We start from the raw sequence: 20,432 nt of genomic DNA, 5'->3' as shown, positions 1-20,432 counted from the left end.
TTTCATATGAGTAAGAGATTATTGAAGGCCTCGATGTTCTCAGAAAAATAGATGTAACATTTGCTGAGAGCAAGTTGGGGTTAGGATGAGTCAAGAAATTTTGAGATGTGTGGAAAAGATTGGGAAGGATTCAAGAGGGAGTCCATCTGGGGCAAACAAAAGGATTGCTCAGTAACACTGAGAGCTTAACAAAGAATGAATGGCATGAATTTTTAGTGGACACGGTCAACATGGTTGATTGCCTTTCTCAGCAAGAAGCATTTGGGACCTTGGGAATAGAAGCAGATAGAATGGATTTTTGGAATTGGCTTAGGGTTGGAGGTTGGCAGAATGAAAGCAGTGGGAGTGGGGGCAAGGGAGGAGGATCAGGCATGTGTGAGAAGAGTGTGTTTGTACCAACTGGTCTTGTGTTCCAGGCTATATGGGGAGCTGGAGAGACCAGAAGTACAATTAGCAGGCTATGATTTCTGGTCAGCAAGAGTCATGCCTGTTGGCCTTGTTTGATCAGTTCACGTACAAGGATTTAACATATATAATTGAGTGACCTTTACAGGGCTAGTGGGGAAGCTGTGGAATTTTTGGGTGTGTAAGAGCCTTTCCTGTTTCTTTGAACCTTGTTTCCTGGATCATGTTGAGTTGATTTCATGGAAAGGTCTAATAACAGTGTGCAATTACTTTACTAGCATTATATTTTTGTAATAAAAGATTTTGGGGAAAAGGAAACGTAAATTGCCACAATCTAAAGTTAGGCCATTTGCAAGTGGAAATTTAGCTAGAACAACAGCAAACAGAAGAGGGAAACAATTCAACCAAATTGTTTTTCTGAATTAATTAAGGTATTCCACCCTATAAAGGCATGGGATATGATTTTTATGTTTCTATTCCTATAAGTCTTTGTTCAGTTTTTATTAAGGGGAGATTGATTCTGCACTGGCTAGAGTCTAGATGTTTGCATAGTTGAATTTTGCTGCAGCCCTTCCTGCTGTCTTGATCAGTCCTGTATTTTGCATGATTCTCTCTCATAACCTTTTTCTCTCTCATCTTTTTCTCCCTGCTCTCTCTCTTGCCATTAACACTGAAGTTTCTTAAGCTTTTAGTATTTTCTTTTTATGTTAGCCTACACATCCTGAAGGAGCTAAGGTTTCTACTGTAACTTTTGGAAATTGAGTTGTATTTTATAGATTCTAATTGCTTAGAGTTCACTAAGCAGGAACTATGATAGAGTTATTTTAACATTAATTTCGTTTGTGGTTTCTGCTTGCAGTCCACTTCTGTTTTCAGATTCACACCCACATGATCTGAAGTAAGATGATTCATATCCATGTGCTTTTATGCCTGATTTTTAAGTAGTTTCAGGAATAAAGTCTGAAATACATTTTCTTGCTAGCACAATATATCTTACCAAATATATCAACATATTTAAACTGGGAAACTTATGAACAACTATTTCCTTTGTGCCTACTATGTACAATTCCTGTGACAACTGAAAATGTGTGATGCATAGTTCTGTCCAGAGAGAACTTGTAAGCTAAGTGAGAGAGAGGATGAGGTGTGCCTGTGCACCAAATCCCTTGTCTGAAGATCAGTTCAAGATAACAACAAGAGCCCTGTGACAGATTAGTTTATGGCCAGTTGCAAGGTGACCGGTTCAGTTCCGGAGCTTCTGGAGGTTAAGAGAGAATCTCAGGATAGCAAGGGGTCAGTCTTGTCTGAGTTAGGCTGTGAGTGATCCGAGCTGAAGAAGACACAGTTTGTAGTTGGTTTGGCCTGTGCAGAGTTGCGCACTAAAAATGCACCCTGTGGCTGGGCAGGTGACACACCCCCTGAAGGCAGACGGCAGAGGACAAGGGGACCAGTTTCCTCGCCTCACTTTCTCTACTCATAGAAATAGTTCGCCTGCTTTTTTCATGGTGAATCAGCCTTTAATCTTCTGGGTCTTTATGAATATAGACCTACTCTGTTCTTATTTTTCTCATCACATCACCCAAGCAGCATGCAGGATTTAGGAAGATTTTCTGAGAGATTTTACTCTTTATTTCTTACTGAGATACAAGCCGAAATTATTGAACAAGGGAAAGGTGTAGGAATTTGCAACATTAAAATATGTACAATGTTAAAATAACTCTATCAGTTTTTCACTCATATGCAAAATGAATTTAATTCTTACTGAGCCAAGGAGTAACATATTCAATCTTTATTTTAGAAAAGCATTTCTATTTGGAAGAGAAAAAGAGGACAGGCCCTGATAGTGGATATAGGCAAGAAAGTATAGATTTAAGAGAAATTGAGAGCTATAACTAGCAGGTTCTAGCAGTTGATTGTTGGGAAAGGGACAATAAGGAGAAAATAGAGAACTGACAGTGATTCTGTGACTACCATTGACCAGTGTACAAGCTACAGTTGGAGAAACAGGCAGGGACAGAAGAGAAGTGGAAATGTTAAGCTTGAATTGGTAAAGGTATATTGGTGTAGAGCTGAAACTTCAAATCTATAGGTAAAGATAGGAACAACAGGGGTGAAGATACTGGATCTATAAGTTATCCTCCTGGAGGTGACTAAAACTGGAAGTTAATGAGATTGCAGAGATTTAAAGCCAGAATAGGCTGGTGCTCTTAAAGGAGAATTCTGGGCGTGCAGTGCCCCAAAGAAATGATCTAGAAGGCCAGAGAGTGTATTGATGATTTAAATAAAAGGCTCCTGGTTTTCTCCTTTAGAATTACCAGAGAGGAAGTATCTCGCAACTTCTAATTCATATCCATCATTCTGAAGTCTAAGAAATCAATTTCAATATACTGCAGAGTCTCTCATTATTGTCATATTTGTGGCTTCACCACTATTTGTAATGCTCTTCTCCATCCTCTCTCACTTATTTATTTCAAGATCAGACTCAAATCATAGCTTAGAAATGCCTTTGCAGATTAAAGAACTTCTTTGGTTCAGTTTTGACTTCTGTTGGCCTTCATTTTTGTAACTAGTGCTCAGTAAGAGTTCGTCCCTTAACCAGAGAGCTTGGGGTGGAATGTTCTTGATAAAATCTGTTGGTGTAACAGAGATGACAAACAAGTTTTAAAAACTATGGCACTTAGAATAATGATGATGCTAAAACACTAAAGATGGGTGTGTATAACCTTATTTTTAAAAAAGGGGAAGAAGGTAAATTCCTCATTTTCTTTTATAATAGAGTTAATTGCTAAGTAGGGGAACTACTCTAGATGAGGCTTTTATGGATTTCAGCAGTCATTAAGGTGAATACTTTCAGGATAACTTTTTAGATAAGAGTAAAAAGATTAAAAAGTAAAAAGATGGTGACTGCAGCCATGAAATTAAAAGACACTTACTCCTTGGAAGAAAAGTTATGACCAACCTGCTGCTGCTGCTGCTAAGTCGCTTCAGTCGTGTCCGACTCTGTGCGACCCCATAGACGGCAAGCCCACCAGGCTCCTCTGTCCCTGGGATTCTCCAGGGAAGAATTTTGGAGTGGGTTGCCATTTCCTTCTCCAATGCATGAAAGTGAAAAGTGAAAGTGAAGTCGCTCAGTTGTGTCTGACTCTTCGAGACCCCGTAGATTTGTAGCCTACCAGGCTCCTCCGTCCATGGGATTTTCCAGGCAAGAGTACTGGAGTGGGGTGCCATTGCCTTCTCCAATGACCAACCTGGACAGCATATTAAAAAGCAGAGACATTACTTTGCCAACAAAGGTCCATCTAGTCAAGGCTATGGTTTTTCCAGTAGTCATGTATGGATGTCAGAGTTGGACCATAAAGAAAGCTGAGCGCTGAAGAATTGATGCTTTTGAACTGTGGTGTTGGAGAAGACTCTTGAGAGTCCCTTGGACAGCAAGGAGATCCAAGCAGTCCATCCTAAAGGAGATCAGTCCTGAATATTCATTGGAAGGACTGATGTTGAAGCTGAAACTCCAATACTTTGGCCACCTGATGTGAAGAACTGACTCATTTGAAAAGACCTTGATGCGGGGAAAGATTGAGGGTGGGAGGAGAAGGGGATGACAGAGGATGAGATGATTAGATGGCATCACCGACTCAATGGACATGAGTTTGAGTAAACTCTGGGAGTTGGTGATGGACAGGGAGTGCTGGCATGCTGCAGTCATGGGATCGCAAAGAGTCGGACACAACTAAGCGACTGAACTGAAAAAGATTATCATCCTTATAAAAGTAGACTGAATATGGAGGCTCTGTCACATGGAGGAAAGATTAGGCTTTGATGGCAAAGAACAAAATACTATATATCAGTGAAAATTATAAGTCAATTTTAGACGATTTAGGGGAAGTCTTTGAATACTTAAGCTATCTTCTGAGACTGTTTCCCTGTCTTTGGCATTATTCATGCCTGCTCTCCTTGCCTTCTTCCTGGGATGCTGTATGTTGATATTTTGAACTGAATTTATGTTATCAGAGATCTTTATGACCCCCTGTAAGTCAAAATTCTATGAGCCTTATGAATGTTTGGCTTTAATATGACTGAATTTGCTGGTAGGAAGAACATTATTGAACTCGTATTTGAAGATGCAGGAGTCTGGGGTCAGTTATCTTGAAAATACATTTTTAGGATGAGGAACTTTAGATTCTGATGTAAAAGGTGCAGGAGAGTAAGATGACTGAGATCATGTGTCCTGGTGCCCTGTGTCAGCTTGCGTTTATCTAACATTCCCACTACTTTTTTTTTTTGATGGAAAGTGCCTAATTCTTCTTACCCCTCATTTATTTAGAGCCCTGATTGTTGAGATATTAATTGCACTATCGCTGCAGTTTGCACCTATCTATTTGCATATTTGTATTCAATTGCATATTCATATAATTTTTAAATTGTTCTGTGATTTGCTGTGTATAAAACCTATTGTTCTCTACCCACCACAACTAAACTAGTTGAGTCAATGTCATTTTTCTCATTCTTTCAAATCTAAACACACCATAAGCTTCTAACTGCATAAGAAGCCCTTTGAAGGAATGAATTTAGCTTTTGCTCGGAAGTCTTATTATTTTTCAAAATAATGGCAATAACAATTAGTTGATTAAATTGATTTAAGCATTTAATTCAATAAACATAGTATGTCTGATTATATGATAACTTTCATATATATATATAAAACTAAGAAATTTAGTGATATTCTTATTCATCTGCTAAAAATGCTTTGGTTTTAATCTTAAAATGCTTTGGACAATGAGATTTTAATCTGTTTTAGAACATCAGACAAAGCAGGTAGGTTTTGCAATGTTTCTTAAAGGTCATTAAGTTTAAGGGATTATTTTTTTCTTTTTTCTTTATTTGGATCAGCGAGGAAGTGAAATTCCAGAGCCTCAGGTCTTCCTGAAAGCTGCCTTATCTTTGGTTTTTAAAGGTTACGTTTGTAAAATATTTGTAGATTTCCACATTGTCTTAGCCTCTGGGAAATAGAGACCCAGATTTAAAAAATTTTTTTTTACTTTTCCCAAACATTTTAGTTTCAGATTATTTAAGATTTCATAATCCAGAATACACAGATAATCTGAAATAATGTTGGTATTTGAATGGAAGAGTAAAAATGAAATTGTTTACAGATAAAGGAGATGTGAATATAGATTGCATGGCAGTAAGAATATAAATATTATATAGATTAAAAGTGATCTGTCATAAGTTAAAATAAAATATTTAATTGAAGTGGACCAAGCATGCAACAGCCCCAAATTTTATGCATAAAGAAAGCTGCTAACATTTCTTGCTTTAAGAAATAAGTAAATTGTATACTGATTAAGCTTTATGCAGTTTTATAAGGATATTTGCCAAGCACCATCATTTATACTAGTCTTCCACAAAATATACATATTAAGTATGGATAACAAGTATATTTGATGATTGGTTTGTGCATTTACAGCTACCTATGCTTAGTTCAAGAGAATATTTAAGGTAACCTGTAAAAGTACTTTAAAATACATACATATATATATATGTGTGTGTGTATGTGTGTGTGTGTGTATATATATATATATATATATATATATATATATATATATATATATACACAGAATAATGGAAACTAGGAGATCCAAACCCGAGGAAAAATTGAAATCTACTGGTGTAACTGCAGGGTCAAACCCAATAATTCAATTTTATCTGCAAATGTGAGGCAAAAAGAAAGCATTTTCTCTAATACCGTTTTCATTGTCCATAAGGAAAAAATATATATATAGCTTTTCAAAGGAAGAAATAGTTTTCCTTATATTCAGTCTGTAAACAGATTTCTAGCTTGGTTTTTATATAGTGATTACTGAATAGATAGGTACTGTACTCAATACCTCCCTAAGGTTTTAAAAAGGTGCTTATTGTAATGACACAATGTAATATTAGTAGCAAGTGTGAATGAGCCCTTATTATATACCAGACATTCTATTTTCCAGGCATGATTCCATTTCTTTCCACATCTACCTTCTGATATAGGGACTGGTGTTATTACCATTTTAAAGATAAAGAATCTGACAAAGATTACGGAATTTGCCCAGGATCCATGTAGTTAGTGGTGGACCCAAGTCCCTTGAGTTCAGATTCTGTGGTCTTAAACATTTCTCCAGTAAAAAGTACAGGGTAAGGATAGTATTTCTGTCCCTGAGAACCTGAGTCTTTTATTTATCATTTGTTCTTATTCATTGAGTTGTGCATGCATGCTTAATGCTGTCTGACTCTTTGTGGCACCTCAGACTGTAGCCTGCCAGGCTCCTCTGTCCATGGGATTTTCCAGGCAAGAGTATTGGAGTGGGTTGCCATTTTCTCCTCCAGGGTATCTTCCTGACCCAAGAATCAAATCCATGTCTCCTGCATATCCTGCATTGGCAGGCAGATTCTGTTTATCAAGAAGGATTCAAATATCTGGACTTTTAGACAATATTGTCTCTTTCTTAGAAAATGATGATGCGTGAACAGTATTGTACGTGTTTTAAAAGTTCATTAGTAACTTTGACAAGCTCATTTCATCCTGGAAACAGATTACAACATTACTAGATTCTTTTCTTACTTTTGTTTGTTAAAACCATTTATCTATTCAAATAATAAATGTGCTTGACTACAAACTAATGGAAAAAAAAATCCCTCATCAATAGTTTGAATGATTGTCTTATAGAAGTGAGTTTAAGTTTATTATTTCTATCTACAATGGGCAGAACTAGAACTAGTTAAAGATCACTTGATGGCATATTTATGCTTAAAATAAAGAACAATTTACTACTGAATCAGACTGACAAAGAGTAGAATATAATCCCTTATGAGGTACCATTCCTTGGAATTTTGGAGAAAGGCTGAGTATTGCAATAGGCTTTCTACCCTGGGAGAGATATGAAATTAGCTAATGGGTTCTGAAGATGAAATAAATAAAACATATTAATATCCTTTGAAAATTGCCAATACTGTAAATATAAAATTCATTAACTTATTCTTTCAACAAAAGGAAGCATTTTCTTCTTTTTTACTTATTAACAACTACATATCAGCTGAGTGGTTGTTATATGGCATATATAATATTTTGCATGTATTATTATCCAGTGCACTCTTTTATACATTTACTTTTATACATTTAGATTGTTCTCTCTTGTTAATCACTATTAAGTTATTTTATTCCCCAACTGTCTGAGATAAGTAAAACTCTCAAGTTTTAAAAATTATGTACTGCCAAGTAGGCAAACTATTATAAAATTTTAAATCAAATGGAAATTCTGTTTACCTGAATCTCATATCCTTTAGCAAGAATAGTCAAGATTGGAGAGAGATTGCTTCTCACCATTCACTCCCTTCTTTAGAAAAATAACAAAAAATAGAGTATTGATCCTGTCAGATAGTCATTTCTGAGTAGGACATATTATATTTAAATTGATACTTTAGAATTCTTACCTTTTTCCTTTGACTGTTTGGTGTAATTCATGCTCGTCATTTTCTTTGAAAACTAATTCAAACCCAGTGCTTCACAGAGTTTTTCTATGATTTTTCTCTCCTCCATTCTAAACACCCTACAGTGTGTGTGTATATGAAGTTTTGGCTCTATTGTTTAGCCTTTGTGCAGACTCAGATTTACAGAATTTTACAGACAACAAAGATCTCTGCAGCCATCCAGCTCAATGCCCTCATTTCTGGATAAAGAGAATGAGGCCGAGCCCCAGACACACAGCTGGTCAGTCTTTGACCCAGAATTAGGACCCAGGGCAGTTTTCATTCCCTTCTGTTTTGTGGTTGCTTGATTATTTTGTGTGTGCGTTTGGTCTCCCCAGCTAGAGGATTCGTTATCAAGGACCAAGCTTTTCCCCCTTATCCACCAATTCTTCTGTGTTTCCCTCCTTGATGTGGCCATAGAATGTGTGGGGGCTAGCCTCTTGGCAGCAGATGCCAGTGGTGTATGACTGTCCTTTGCTATAGTGATATTTTTAAAGTGTCTTCAGCTTTTGTGTTAACACCTAAAACATACTTCTTAATGTTCATTTATTAGTAGGACAGTTTAGTGTTATGTGTAGTAATTCAGGTTTTGTATTCTCAGTGTTGTCCTAACATAGAGACAGAACTAAATCCCTCTATATTAATTAGTGATTTGATTAAATTGTATTTCCTGATAACTTGGAATACTGTGACAAGGGGATGAGAAGCAAGGCCTATATCTCAGTATTTGATGGGCTTTTCTAAGTTTTCTCTAAATTTTACAGTACAGAAGGGCTTCCCTGGTGGCTTGGGTGGTAAAGAATCTGCCTGCAATTCAGGAGACCCGTGTTCAATCCCCGGGTTGGGAGGCTCCCCTGGAGAAAGATTCCCTCTTCTGGCAACCCACTCCAGTATTCTTGCCTGGAGAATTCCATGGACAGAAGAGCCTGGCAGGCTAAGTTTGTGGAGTCATGAAGAGTTGGACACAACTGAGCAACTAACGCTTTCTAAGTTTTCTCTAAATTGTATAGTACCTCTTCAAATCTGGCCATATATGATGGTGACACCCTCCTTTCTCCATATCACCCAAATTGGGATCCCAAAGTTGGGACTTGTGCATCTTTATGTTAAACATGGTCTATAGTAGAGAGCCAGTGGCTTGGAAGAACAGCATGATTGACATGACGAAGATCCCCTTTTAAGAGAAAGTTGCTACGTTGGGAAAGAGTGCTTGTATATATATAGTTGGGGAGGAAAGGATGTGTATACAGAAACCTGTAGAAAGATACAGGTTGATTTTATGCATCATTGAAACTATTTGATTGCCTTTGATATCATATCAAACGTTTCTTCGTCAAATCTTTGTGGGCCTGTCGTATCTTTCAGGCCCACATAGCAGTTGAATTGCACCTACAAACCTTTATAAAGCTAGAAAGGAATCGATTAAACCAGGACCATGGCTTCTGCTGCTGTAATTCAGAAGTGATAGACAACGTACACAGATAACAGAAATCGATTATTAGAAACTGCTATTTTCTCCTCTTAATGAGTAGTGGCTGACCCAAACCTACTGAAAGTTGTAATAAGATTGGCTGGACATCACGGTGCCCATTTTGCAGTAATCGGTTAAATCTCATTCTCTCTCAGTGCACTTACTCAATATTAGATATAACTGCACACCATTTATGAGGCTGCCATATTTGTATTCCATTAAATATTAAAGATGTGTTAAAAAAATAAAAATAGATGTGTTAAAAAACACAAAATAGTCAAGTAGTCACAGAAATTTGTAAGAGTGAAGAAGTGATGAGTCAGTTTAAATTTGGAGTTATTTCCGAGCCTTGCTTTGGTTCTGAGTGTTAAGGATCATAGCAAAAGCCTGAGACCAACTCTTAAGGACATTTAGTTTTCAAAGGAGGCAACGCTGGGTAGATTGATGATTGTGATTTAATAGTAGTTACATAGTTATCATTTCTTGAATATAATGAAACAGAGAATGATAATTTTCCTTTTCTTTTTCAACTTGAGAAAGACTCTAGGGATCATCTAGTTCTAGAATTTCACAGATAAGGAAACTTAAAAAAAAGATAACTGTCTCAATAAATATTCAGAGCAGGAGGAGCATTGTTTTCTTCTTAGCAGTGGGTCACTACTAAAATTGGGTGTGTACGAGCCACATGACATTTTCATTTAGTCAATGGAGGGTTGAGAGGGTCTGTGTTTAGCACTTGAATATTGGACATGATTCAAATGTGAGTCGTGTGTCTAGAGGCTTTATTCATACCTATTTTCTTTTAGTCAGCATTGCTTCATAATGCCCTGGTTTCATGAATTAATTTTAATGGAATTAAACTTGAACAGCTCAAAATTATATAATTAATTTCATTCAGCTTCAATTAGAGTTACTAATTGAATCAAGCCTACTAGCGTGACACCTGGCGGCAGTCAGCTGCATAACAGTAGCAGCAAGAAAGTCGGAGTCTGCTGAGGAGAGTCCCTGTGTAGAGCTACTAGAAAAATCTTTTCTGTTGATCATCTCAGAAAGGCCTTGGGTTGACTGTAGCAGTGAAAAGATTTCAGAAATTGTTTAAAAAAGTCAAGATTTTAATTGAAACTGACACATCTCAGGAAGATTACATTGTCCCTAGGATAATGCTGAGTAAATGCTACATAAATCTAGAACATGTTGGTTAGTATGGTTGTAATTTATATTTTACTGCTATCTGTATATGGTTTTGCTTTCTAAAAATACTTAGCACTGAAGACCCTATTTTTTTTAATTCAGAAATCTTAGCCTCTGGACTTATTCCTGAGTGTCTGTCTATTTTCATGTGTTGAAATGTGTTTTATGGTAGAACTTTTCAGTTGTGAAATCCCCATGGTACAGGAGAAATTTCTGCATGTGCAGAACTTTTTTTTTCCCTTCCACTGGAAATGTTAATACAGTTGACTAACAACTTCTGTTTGAATCTCTTTCCTTTCCTTGCTTCCATGGCTTGACATCATCTAGTTTTTCTTCCTTCTCTGATTCCCTTCTAATTGTATAGACCCCTCCTGATACTCTTCTTTTCATAGACTCACAGTTTTGGTGAGCCTATTCATTTGAATGGCTTCAGCAGTCAGATTTAGAAAGAGGACTATTTTAGCTATAACTTTGTGACTTGCAAATTCAGATGTTCAAAACTAAACTCATCCACTAGACTGTTGGTTGGGCTACAGTCCATGAAGGTTGGGATGTGTTTTGTAATTGATTGTATATTCAGCTGCATAATACATTGCCCAAATTTTATAAATTATTTTCCTGATCTCTAGGTTTTCCCAGTCAAATCCATTCTAAGACAACTCAGTCATCTCCAGCTATCATCTTCTTTGATAGTCTGTGAATCCTCTGATTATTTTCTCACAGTTACCTCCTTTCCCATCTTCTTATCCAGTTGACAAAACTCTCATTAGTCTCCCTTTTAGTTTCCCTTACTCTGTTCTCCCTCTTAGATGCATCCATCCTCCAGTGATTCTTAAGGATTTAAGGACAGTTGAATCACCTGGGTACCCCACCCCCAAATTAAAGTAGAATTTTAGGTTATGAGGCCCAGGAAACTATTTTTTAAGAAGTCCCCTGAGTGAGTTAAAGTACTGTCAGGATTGAGAACCTCTGGTGTGTGTATAAGTTTGTTCATTTCCCCTATGTGTGGCTTTGATTAGGCAGTGCATATAGCTTCCGTGCCTCCTGTCACTTATTTATCTTACTTTGAAATTAGGTCCAGATTTTTCACCTTGGCATGCAAATATCCATAGCATGTCCTTGTTCAAACTTTTACAATCTTATTTCCTAATATCCCTCTTTAAGTAGTTCACAGTGCAGAAAATTTGAACTTTTGCCCAAGTGTCTCTTTTGGAGTTTGCCCTGCAGTTCTTTCACTTGGAATGGCTTTTCTCTCGTCTCTACTTTGAGAATTCCTGCTGATCTTAAAGATTATCCAACATGTACCATTTTCTATCATGCTTTTCTTGAGCTCTGAATTCTGATGAGTATCTTCTTACTTTGAATCTCTTTAGTGATCTAGACCTCTCATAACATTCATTTAACCGTGTGTTATAGTCAGCTTTTTGCTCAAGTTATGTTCCCAATAAGACATTACTTTTCCTTACTCATTGGCTTCCTCCCTGGAGAACCCATAAACTCAAATATAAATCTCTCATCGTCTTTGATGCTTTCCCTGCCACCCTTGCCCTCTACATGTATGGACTCACTTCCATCCTTGATAGAACTGTTAAACATTTTTCTATCATGGCAGATCATTTGCTATTTAGATGACCTGTTTATAGTAATTTTAACAGACAATTTTTACAGTAAAATCTGTTTCTTCAATGCTAGTCATAAAGTGCATGTGTGTGTGCTAAGATGCTTCAACCCTATGGGCTGTAGACTATCAGGCTCCTTTGTGCAAGGGATTCTCCAAGCAAGAATACTGGAGTGGGTTGCCATGCCCTCCTCCAGAGGATCTTCCCGACCCAGGGACCAAACCTGTGTCTCTTAAGTCTCCTAAATTGGCAGGCATGTTCTCTACCACTAGTGCCGCTTCTGAAGCTCAGTCATAGAGTACATGCTAGTAAATCTCTATTGAGTCAATAATGTATGCAATGGGTAGTAGAGATATTGCTCCTATTTCTTTAAATTATGGCAGATTTAGAAGCATTTGGGGAAAAAATCTATAAAAATGAAAAAAGAGAAAAATATGTAGCGTTTAATGATAATACATATTATTTTTTTTTTTTTTAGAAAAATGTGATAAAGAAAATACTGAGAAAGAGATAACTCAAGCTACTGATAGCTGCTTCACACATGGAGAGATGCAAGACCAGTCCATTTGGGGAAATTGTTCAGATGATGAACTCATCAGAAGTAAGTATTTCTGGAGAAAATTGGAGTGATTCAGGGAACTGACTATAATAATATGCTCTCAATTAATCATCTCATATAATTCTACTAGAAATCTGTAAGTCAACAACTTACCTGAAAATGTTTTTCATGAGTCTTTAAAAATATAGAAGTAAAAGCAGAGTATAAATAATACTGTCTGCCAGCTTTCATCCTGTCTTTAAAAAGGAAGTATTAAGCTGAAAATTTTGGACTCCATTCTCAGAGAGATTTAGACAAAACTTAATTCCTTCTTGAGTAACAACTAAGTAGAAGTTAGACAATTCTACATATAAACAGACAATGAAACTAAAAAGATAAAGATGAGGTAGGGGACAGTGAGTAGTATTTTGGTAATGCCATGTGGTCCCTGTTCTGGCCAAGTGATTCCAAACTGTTTTTCACAGTTAACACTTTTATCACTACTTAGCTTCTTTTCATTCTCTCCCTCTTCTTGAAATTGCTCTGTAGAATATGTGAGAAGCTTTGGTTTAGTTTTGTTTTACTCTGGGAATGTCCAGAAACACCAGTATCTTTTAAGTGCTATTCAGAATCCATGTTGATGGCAGGTTGGGCTTGTTCTGGCCGCTAAATTCCCCCTGGTGGATTCAAGATGAATTTGCCATATAGTGAAAGATTCTCTGTAGTGAATGTATATATAGAAAGAACAGCACTGTGCTGTGCCATGCCTGGATGGCCTTAGGAGTACTACATCTGAAATTCTCATTTATGGTAACCAAATTATCCATGTCACTTTTCAGTTTTTCAGAGAAGACAGAGGAAAAGTTTTATGCAGGGAATCAAGTGTTACTTTACTTTTTTTTGTTTTTAATTTAATTCTTCAGTTCGGACAACTCTATAATACTGAACCTTTTTTGTGTTACTTATTACATTTACTTTGAATAATTGAAACCAAAGAGAAAAAAGCAAGTAGAAGGAAAAAGCCAACTTTATAGAAGAAAAAAAAAACAATAAAAACACTATACAAGGAGAATTCAAGTTTTCAAGCAAAAGCTCTAAAAGTGACTGTGTTTTAGGTTAATTTTAGAACTATTTTGGTTTTTTGCACTTTTCTACTGGGGAAGAGAATAGAAAGGAAGTGAAACTCAGAAAGGAGCAAGATTTATTCAGCTTTTTCCAAAGAAACAAAAAAAAATTATTTCAAGTAAATATTTATCCCCAAAACATATATTGGTTGTCTTCTTTCTAAATGTTGACCCTGCTATTGTGAAACTTTAGAGTTTGTGAGATACTGGCATATTTATCTGTGATTTTTCAGCAAGCAGAGAGCTTGAGACAGGGTCTTACAGACAATTTTAACTTTACCTTTTGGGAGACATGATTGTTTGCTTATTTTTTTTCCTCTGTATTCATAGAATTTTAAGTATGTGTGTTTCATTAATTGATTTATTTCACCAGTTTCTCTTCCCAAGGCCCACACTTGGAAAACGTTAATAAGAGCTCTTAGACAAAAACTAAAATAAAAGCACCGTTGCATAAGGATATGAAAAGTCATGTTGTTGCGTTAAAAAATTTTAGTGCTGTTTAATGAAACTCATTTTAGCCACAGAACTCATATCATTAAAGTGAATGGATTTAAAATATACTCCTCTATTGTCTGTATTGATTATGGACAGTGATAAAAAAATATTGTAAAGTGCATGAAATAGTTTTTTTATTGAGATAATGGTGTAGCCTGTATCATGGAGTACTGGAGTATTTGGGAACAACTGTCTAGGTACATACTAATATACACTGAAAGAATCCAGAGAGAGAGATTTATTACCTCCTTTGGGAGAGTGGCTGGGAAAATTGACAGATGTATGGATATCAGAAGATAATGGCCAAAGACAGTAATGCTGCTCTTGCTCAAAACATAAGTTGCCAAGAATTTTCACATATTTGTGGGTGACTTTGGATTATGAATTCTGATGACAGATTTCAGAAACTACATTTTTGTTATTTTCCCAGTCACACTTCTCTAGACAAAGGCTACTTTGTTGGGTATACAAAAAGATTTGATATGTGGATTTTCCCAAATGGAACACTTTATGTCATCTTTAAAACCAACTCAAGTCTGGATAGCATCTGCAAGTTTGATAATCTGATAGCTTTTGCTGTTCCAACTCCCAGACACTAAAGTCTACTAAGCTAGCCTGACTTTCCATCTTTGGCTTTCCCCATTGAGTCCTTGGCCATCTCTGCGTCATTTAGTGTCTGTCTCTCTTAACCCTGCACTTAGAGAGACGTGTGTTTTCCTCTTACTTCAGCATCTAGAGCATTTTTCGGGGCCTAGTGCATCTTTTGTAATAACAATAGCCCTGGAAAGAAGGCTGTGGCTCAGAGCTGCATGGGGAGGAGGGGAACATCTGCGTGAGTCAGGCCTGGGCTGGCTCCTGTGCCAGGAGGCCTGTGTGGCTCCCTGAGCACCGTGGAAGAGGCGGACAGCTGGCTCTCATGGAATTGATTTTAGTTTCCCACTGTAGTGCGAGGTTGGCTGGATGGAGGGATCATCAGAAAAATAAGGCCGGCTGGGGTGTGGGAACATTTTCAAATGTGCAACCCACTCTTTTTCCAAGCTTCCATGGGACAGTTCAGCAGCATAAGCAAGAAGCAAAGGGGAGTGACTCTGCTGTTGAATGCAACTTCTCTCTATCTATTCTTGAGAGTGGTGAGTGAGGGCTGGCAGCTAACATCTCTGTTGTCCCGGATGCCTGCTGCCTTTTTTGTTGGACATTTAAGGCATAATTTATAGGGGACTGTTAGCTGTCAGTGTGACGAGGCTGTTTTTACTTTTCTGAGAATAACTGGGCTCTGGAAAGTCAAGGGAGTGGCTGCTTTGGAAATTGTATTCTAATTAAAGGGTGTATTCTCAGGCCTCATAAACGAGATCCAAGCTGAGAATAATTTCCAAATTATTCTGTGAACTTTAACCCTGGCCTCAGTGGACCACCCACTTGTGGCTCCAGCTTTGTGTGCCTTCCCTGGTCCTTCTAGAAAACATCGCAGGTAGCAGACCTGAGGGACTGTGCTCTCAAGTCTGGATTTCAGATCAGTTGTCCTTGAGTTGCTAACTTATTAGAATCCTTTCTTGAAGTTATAAATAAAGAGAAGAAACCCATATGGAATCAAACATTTCGAATAAATAGGCCACACACAATCTGGTCAGGGAATGTGCATTGTAGCTCTGTTTCTTATGAAATTTAAATTAAAGAGATATTTCCAACCACTGAAGTTTGTTAAAAAAAAAAAAAATCTAAATCAAATCAGTAAAGAATTAAAAACATAAGGTTTTGTGAGGAAGTTTGGGAAAGTTTTGTTTTTTAATAATTTTTTAATTCTTTTTACAATTTAAAAGGCATTTGTATTCTGAGAAAAATATTCTGGTATTTAATTTCTGGAATGGGGCTTCCATTTTAGAGTTTGTAAGAGTCTGTTTCTATGGCTAACACTGGCTTTTCCCCTCAGATTGGCATATGTGGGACAGTATATAATTTGGAGCTATGCCTTGTTTTAATAATCACTAGTCCTCTAATTTGGTGGAATAAATGTTGCAGTGAAGTGACATCCTCAATTAATACTAATTTTTCTATTTAACCCATAATATGCATAAACTGATAACAGGCAATTGGCAACATTTCATGTTTTAATTAGACTAGAAAAGGAACAGAAGTAACATTTTGATCTCAGTCTTTGGGGGCATTTCTAAGGTAGGAAGGGGTATATCTGTGAGTGTGTGTGCATATGCGTGTGTGTGTGTGTGTGTTACTGTGCCTATACTCATAGGCATGAGTAAATTTTCCTTTAATTTAGGTCAAATTCTACTATTCTAATTATTTCCTATAGAGAGCTTACATTTTTCTTCTTATTTCTTTTTTTTTTTTTTTTTTCTTCTTCTTTCTAAAGTGCCTCAGGTCTCTCAGATTTTTCTAGGTCTTTCTGAAAATTCTTATTACTTAACTTTATCCTTGGACATCACTTTTTACATAAACGTCTTCTAATTCTAAATGTCATTACTTCACTCCAGAAATTTTCCTTAGCTTCTCTTCCGAAATAAATTTCCCATTAGATGAAGCTATTTTGCTCAGCTAATTCTCTCCTTTGTGATTTTGTAGAATTCCCATGATTTGAAGCAAAGTTAGAATGCTCTACTTAAATGGTAATCCCCATTCTATTTAACCCATTTATTCATTTTGAAGAGGTTTTAGCTCTCATAATAGTAAGCACTTAATTGGTCATAAAACACAAGCCTCTCTCTCTAATTCACACTCCCCTCCTCTTTACTGAGTTGGTATGTCATGCTTTTTCACTCTTGCTTCTACTTGAAATACTCCTCTTGGCATCCGCTGAGTTTCCTCAAAACATCCAGAGGCTCTGTTGTTAGGGACTCGATCATTTCTTTTACCAGCCTTTGCTAACTTATTGCTGATCACCCATTAATGAATACCATTTCATTACATTAGAGAATGCTTCCTCTATGTAAAATACTGAAAAGCAGAGACTACTCAGGTGGACTATTTACATACTTAGAGCATTTTAAACTTTAAATATAAGGAAAGAAAACTGAGAAGTTTGGATTTAAATCTTTTCAGTGGCACTCATGTTTGAACGCATATCACAGTATTATTTGGTTTTCTTTAGAATTCATTTTATACAGAAGAGGCATAAACAAGCTCTCCTCCCACCTCCCATAAGTACCACCCAATAGGACTGGGAAATATGGCTTTCCTGTTATGTTTCATAGTTAATCGGAGATTCTTTCCTTAACACTTCCTGCTTCTTATGTGAGAGTCCATATTGGGAGCAAGTCACGGTGACGTCCATCGTGCTCAGCGTTTTGTCCTCTATTTATCTCTCAGAAAAATTATCCTTTTCAATATGCTGACCAAATGGTTATGTAGCTACAGTTCAGATGCTTTAATTGTTGCTACAGAGAGGAATCTTTAACCATCAATTATTCCAAAACCAACTCATGGTTTGGTTTCAGGGTTGGGTGGATAATCATAAGCCATTTCTGATGGCTCCCCATATATGGTGTATTGGTCAATGACATTTTAGACTGTTCTAGAATGGAGCTCAAGTTTCCTGACACACTTTTTCCTAGAGGTGCATTATTCCATGCTCATCTGGGTTCTACCCAAAAAGCTAGGGAGAACCATTGTCCACGTTTTGTTTTAAGTACCTTAGGTTCAGGGTCCTGGACAGCAATAGAAGCTGAATGCCAGAGTTCAGACCCTGGATGCACCATTAGTACTGGCGTAGAGAAAGTTCCCTAAACTCTCTGAGATTGTATTTTTGATTTTTAGAATGTAGGTACTAATTCTATATACCTCATTGTACTATTTTAAAGGTTATATAAGAAAATGCATATTATATGCTTGATTAGCACAGAGCTAAGTGGGTAAGCACTCAAGTGAATTTATCAGTTTTTATTATTGTTCTTGGGCCCAAGTATCAGTTATAAGGCTTTTTTCCCTACTCTCTGTGATGAGTTATGTGTCCAGACATACTGGATACAGAGACCAGGTTTTTCTGAGACCATTAATACTTATGTCCACGACAGAGGCCAGCACAGTTGCTGCTATGTGGTTTATGCTTAATAAATGCTTGATTACTTAAGTGTATTGAATTAATGAGAGGAGGGAAGAGATTCTTTACCCATCTTGCTTCTATTATTTCAGCTTTAAGGTCCTATGATGAGCATTCTAAATCACTGCCTTTTCCCTTTTAATCCTTCTAACCCCCTTCTCAGGTAAGCTTCCCAGGTGGCTCAGTGGTAAAGAATCTGCCTGCCGTTGCTAGAGATGCAGGAGACAAGGGTTCTATTCTTGGGTATGGAAGCTCCCGTGGAGAAAGAAATGGCAACCCACTCCAGTATTCTTTCCTGGAGAATTCCATGGGCAGAGGAGCATGGCAGGCTGCAGTCTATGGAGTGGCAGAGTCGGGAATGACTGAGCACACACACACAGCTGCTCCCTTCTTACTCCCAAGCTACACCTGGTTCATTTATGTTAACTTTCAAGTTTCATAGATGCTCTAATGAGGTAAAGCTGTCAAGTCCTAAGTTTGAGTGCTATTCATTGATAAGGCTCTTTTGAAGCATTCTAAGTGAACTGTGGCAGTGTTCTGGATAAAGTTTATTGTCTGTGGAGGTGGTTAGGGATGACATTTTGGTTAGAGCCTTTCCCCCTATTCCTTATTTTTCTTGCCTATTTATAAAAAAAAGTCTGAGACTGCTTCAGTTCCCTTCCTTCCTTCGTTTTTCCTTCCCTTGCTTTCTCGTTATCTCCCCACCTCCTCTTCTCTCTCCTTTCTCTTTTCTTCTCATATTTCTCTCTGCCTTTCTAAGTTAGTTTTTATGTTCTCTATCTATAAAATATGTTTTATTATTCTTAGATTCCTATTAATGTTATTTAGTTTATTACTTCCCTTTTCACCTTTATCAAATACCATGATTCATTCAGTTTCCATTTTACATCCTACTGCTCTTTTGTTAAAGATTAAGATTTTCAGAGATTCCTAAAATCTTTTGATCTTTTTGGGGTGAGATGAGATGGTATTGAAGTACAAGTGGTGGACAAGGGCTCAGTGAGGGAACCAGACTTACTCTTTTTCCACTTGGGAGTTCACTGAACTGGAGGGAGGGGCTGAGGCCTGGGAACTAGCTTAGAGACCACCATGAAAATGCTAACCACTGAAGAAATAAATAACCTTCAGTGATCAAGACCATAAATACTGCGGTCTAGATAATTTTAGTTCTCAAACCTCAAACTTCCTGGGTCTTGAACACTGTGAATTTATGCAGAGATTAATACTTGTACAATGTGTTACTATAATGAATTTTCAGGATTAGGAATCAAACTATAACTTTGGAAACTGAATAAAAAATCGGTTACATTACGATGGGGTACTAATAGTTTGCTGAAACTGTGTTGTGTTGGATACAGTGATGAATGGTATGGAAGTGGTCTCCGCGTTCAGAATTTAGTCTGGTGGAAGAGACATACAGTTCATCTTGAAATGATACTGTGTGTTTTGAATGTTATGATAAGTAACTGCAGGTGGCTGTGTGTTCACATTTGCAAAACACGCTCAGGTAGAGGAGAGACTGAGGGGGCTTTCCAGAGGAAGTGATGTCTGAGATGACACCTGAAGGAGCTGGCCCGCTCAGACAGAGCAGGGGCAGGAGTGGAGCCAGAGTGCTCCAAGCCTAAAGACCAGTGCACCTATGGGTCTAGAGATAAGAGAGAACGTGGCCAGTTTGAGGAGAGGTGGAGAAGTTTTGTGTAAGCTGGGATGTAAATTTGTTAGATGAGGAGTGAAGAGATGGAGGGAAATAATCTGTTAACAAAGGTTAAGGGAAGATGGAAGGTATGGAAGGTAGAAATGGCTTAAATTTATATTTTATTTTATATTTTAGGATGATTGCTTTTCAGTAGTTTAAAATGATAAGGACTGAAGGCATTAAGAGATCAACTGAGACTATTGTATTAATCCAACTGAGAAAAGAAGGTGGCTTGGACTGGGGTAGAGTGGCAGGTGGGGTTGCAGAAAGTAGGTGGATTCAGCAGAAAGTAGGTGGATTCAGTAAGACATCTGGGGTAAGGGACTGGCAGGAGCTGGA

General features: G+C 37.2%; 1 protein-coding gene across 5 annotated transcripts in view; it reads left to right on the top strand.

The window, feature by feature from the left end:
- MDFIC (MyoD family inhibitor domain containing) overlaps positions 1-20,432 on the top strand; it is a 97,230-nt gene that overhangs the window by 7,800 nt on the left and 68,998 nt on the right. For all 5 annotated transcript variants that reach the window (XM_081537925.1, XM_081537924.1, XM_081537927.1 and 2 more), the window contains exon 3: positions 12,671-12,793. In XM_081537925.1, the coding sequence (XP_081394051.1) occupies positions 12,671-12,793 (123 nt within the window). The remainder of the gene's footprint in view (positions 1-12,670; positions 12,794-20,432) is intronic.

Source organism: Giraffa tippelskirchi, chromosome 10, assembly GCF_054371585.1.
Source record: "Giraffa tippelskirchi isolate mGirTip1 chromosome 10, T2T-mGirTip1v1.2.pri, whole genome shotgun sequence".
NCBI classification, from domain to species: domain Eukaryota; kingdom Metazoa; phylum Chordata; class Mammalia; order Artiodactyla; family Giraffidae; genus Giraffa; species Giraffa tippelskirchi.
The sequence above is the reverse complement of the archived record's forward strand: the minus strand, read 5'-3'. Positions and strand labels throughout refer to the sequence as shown.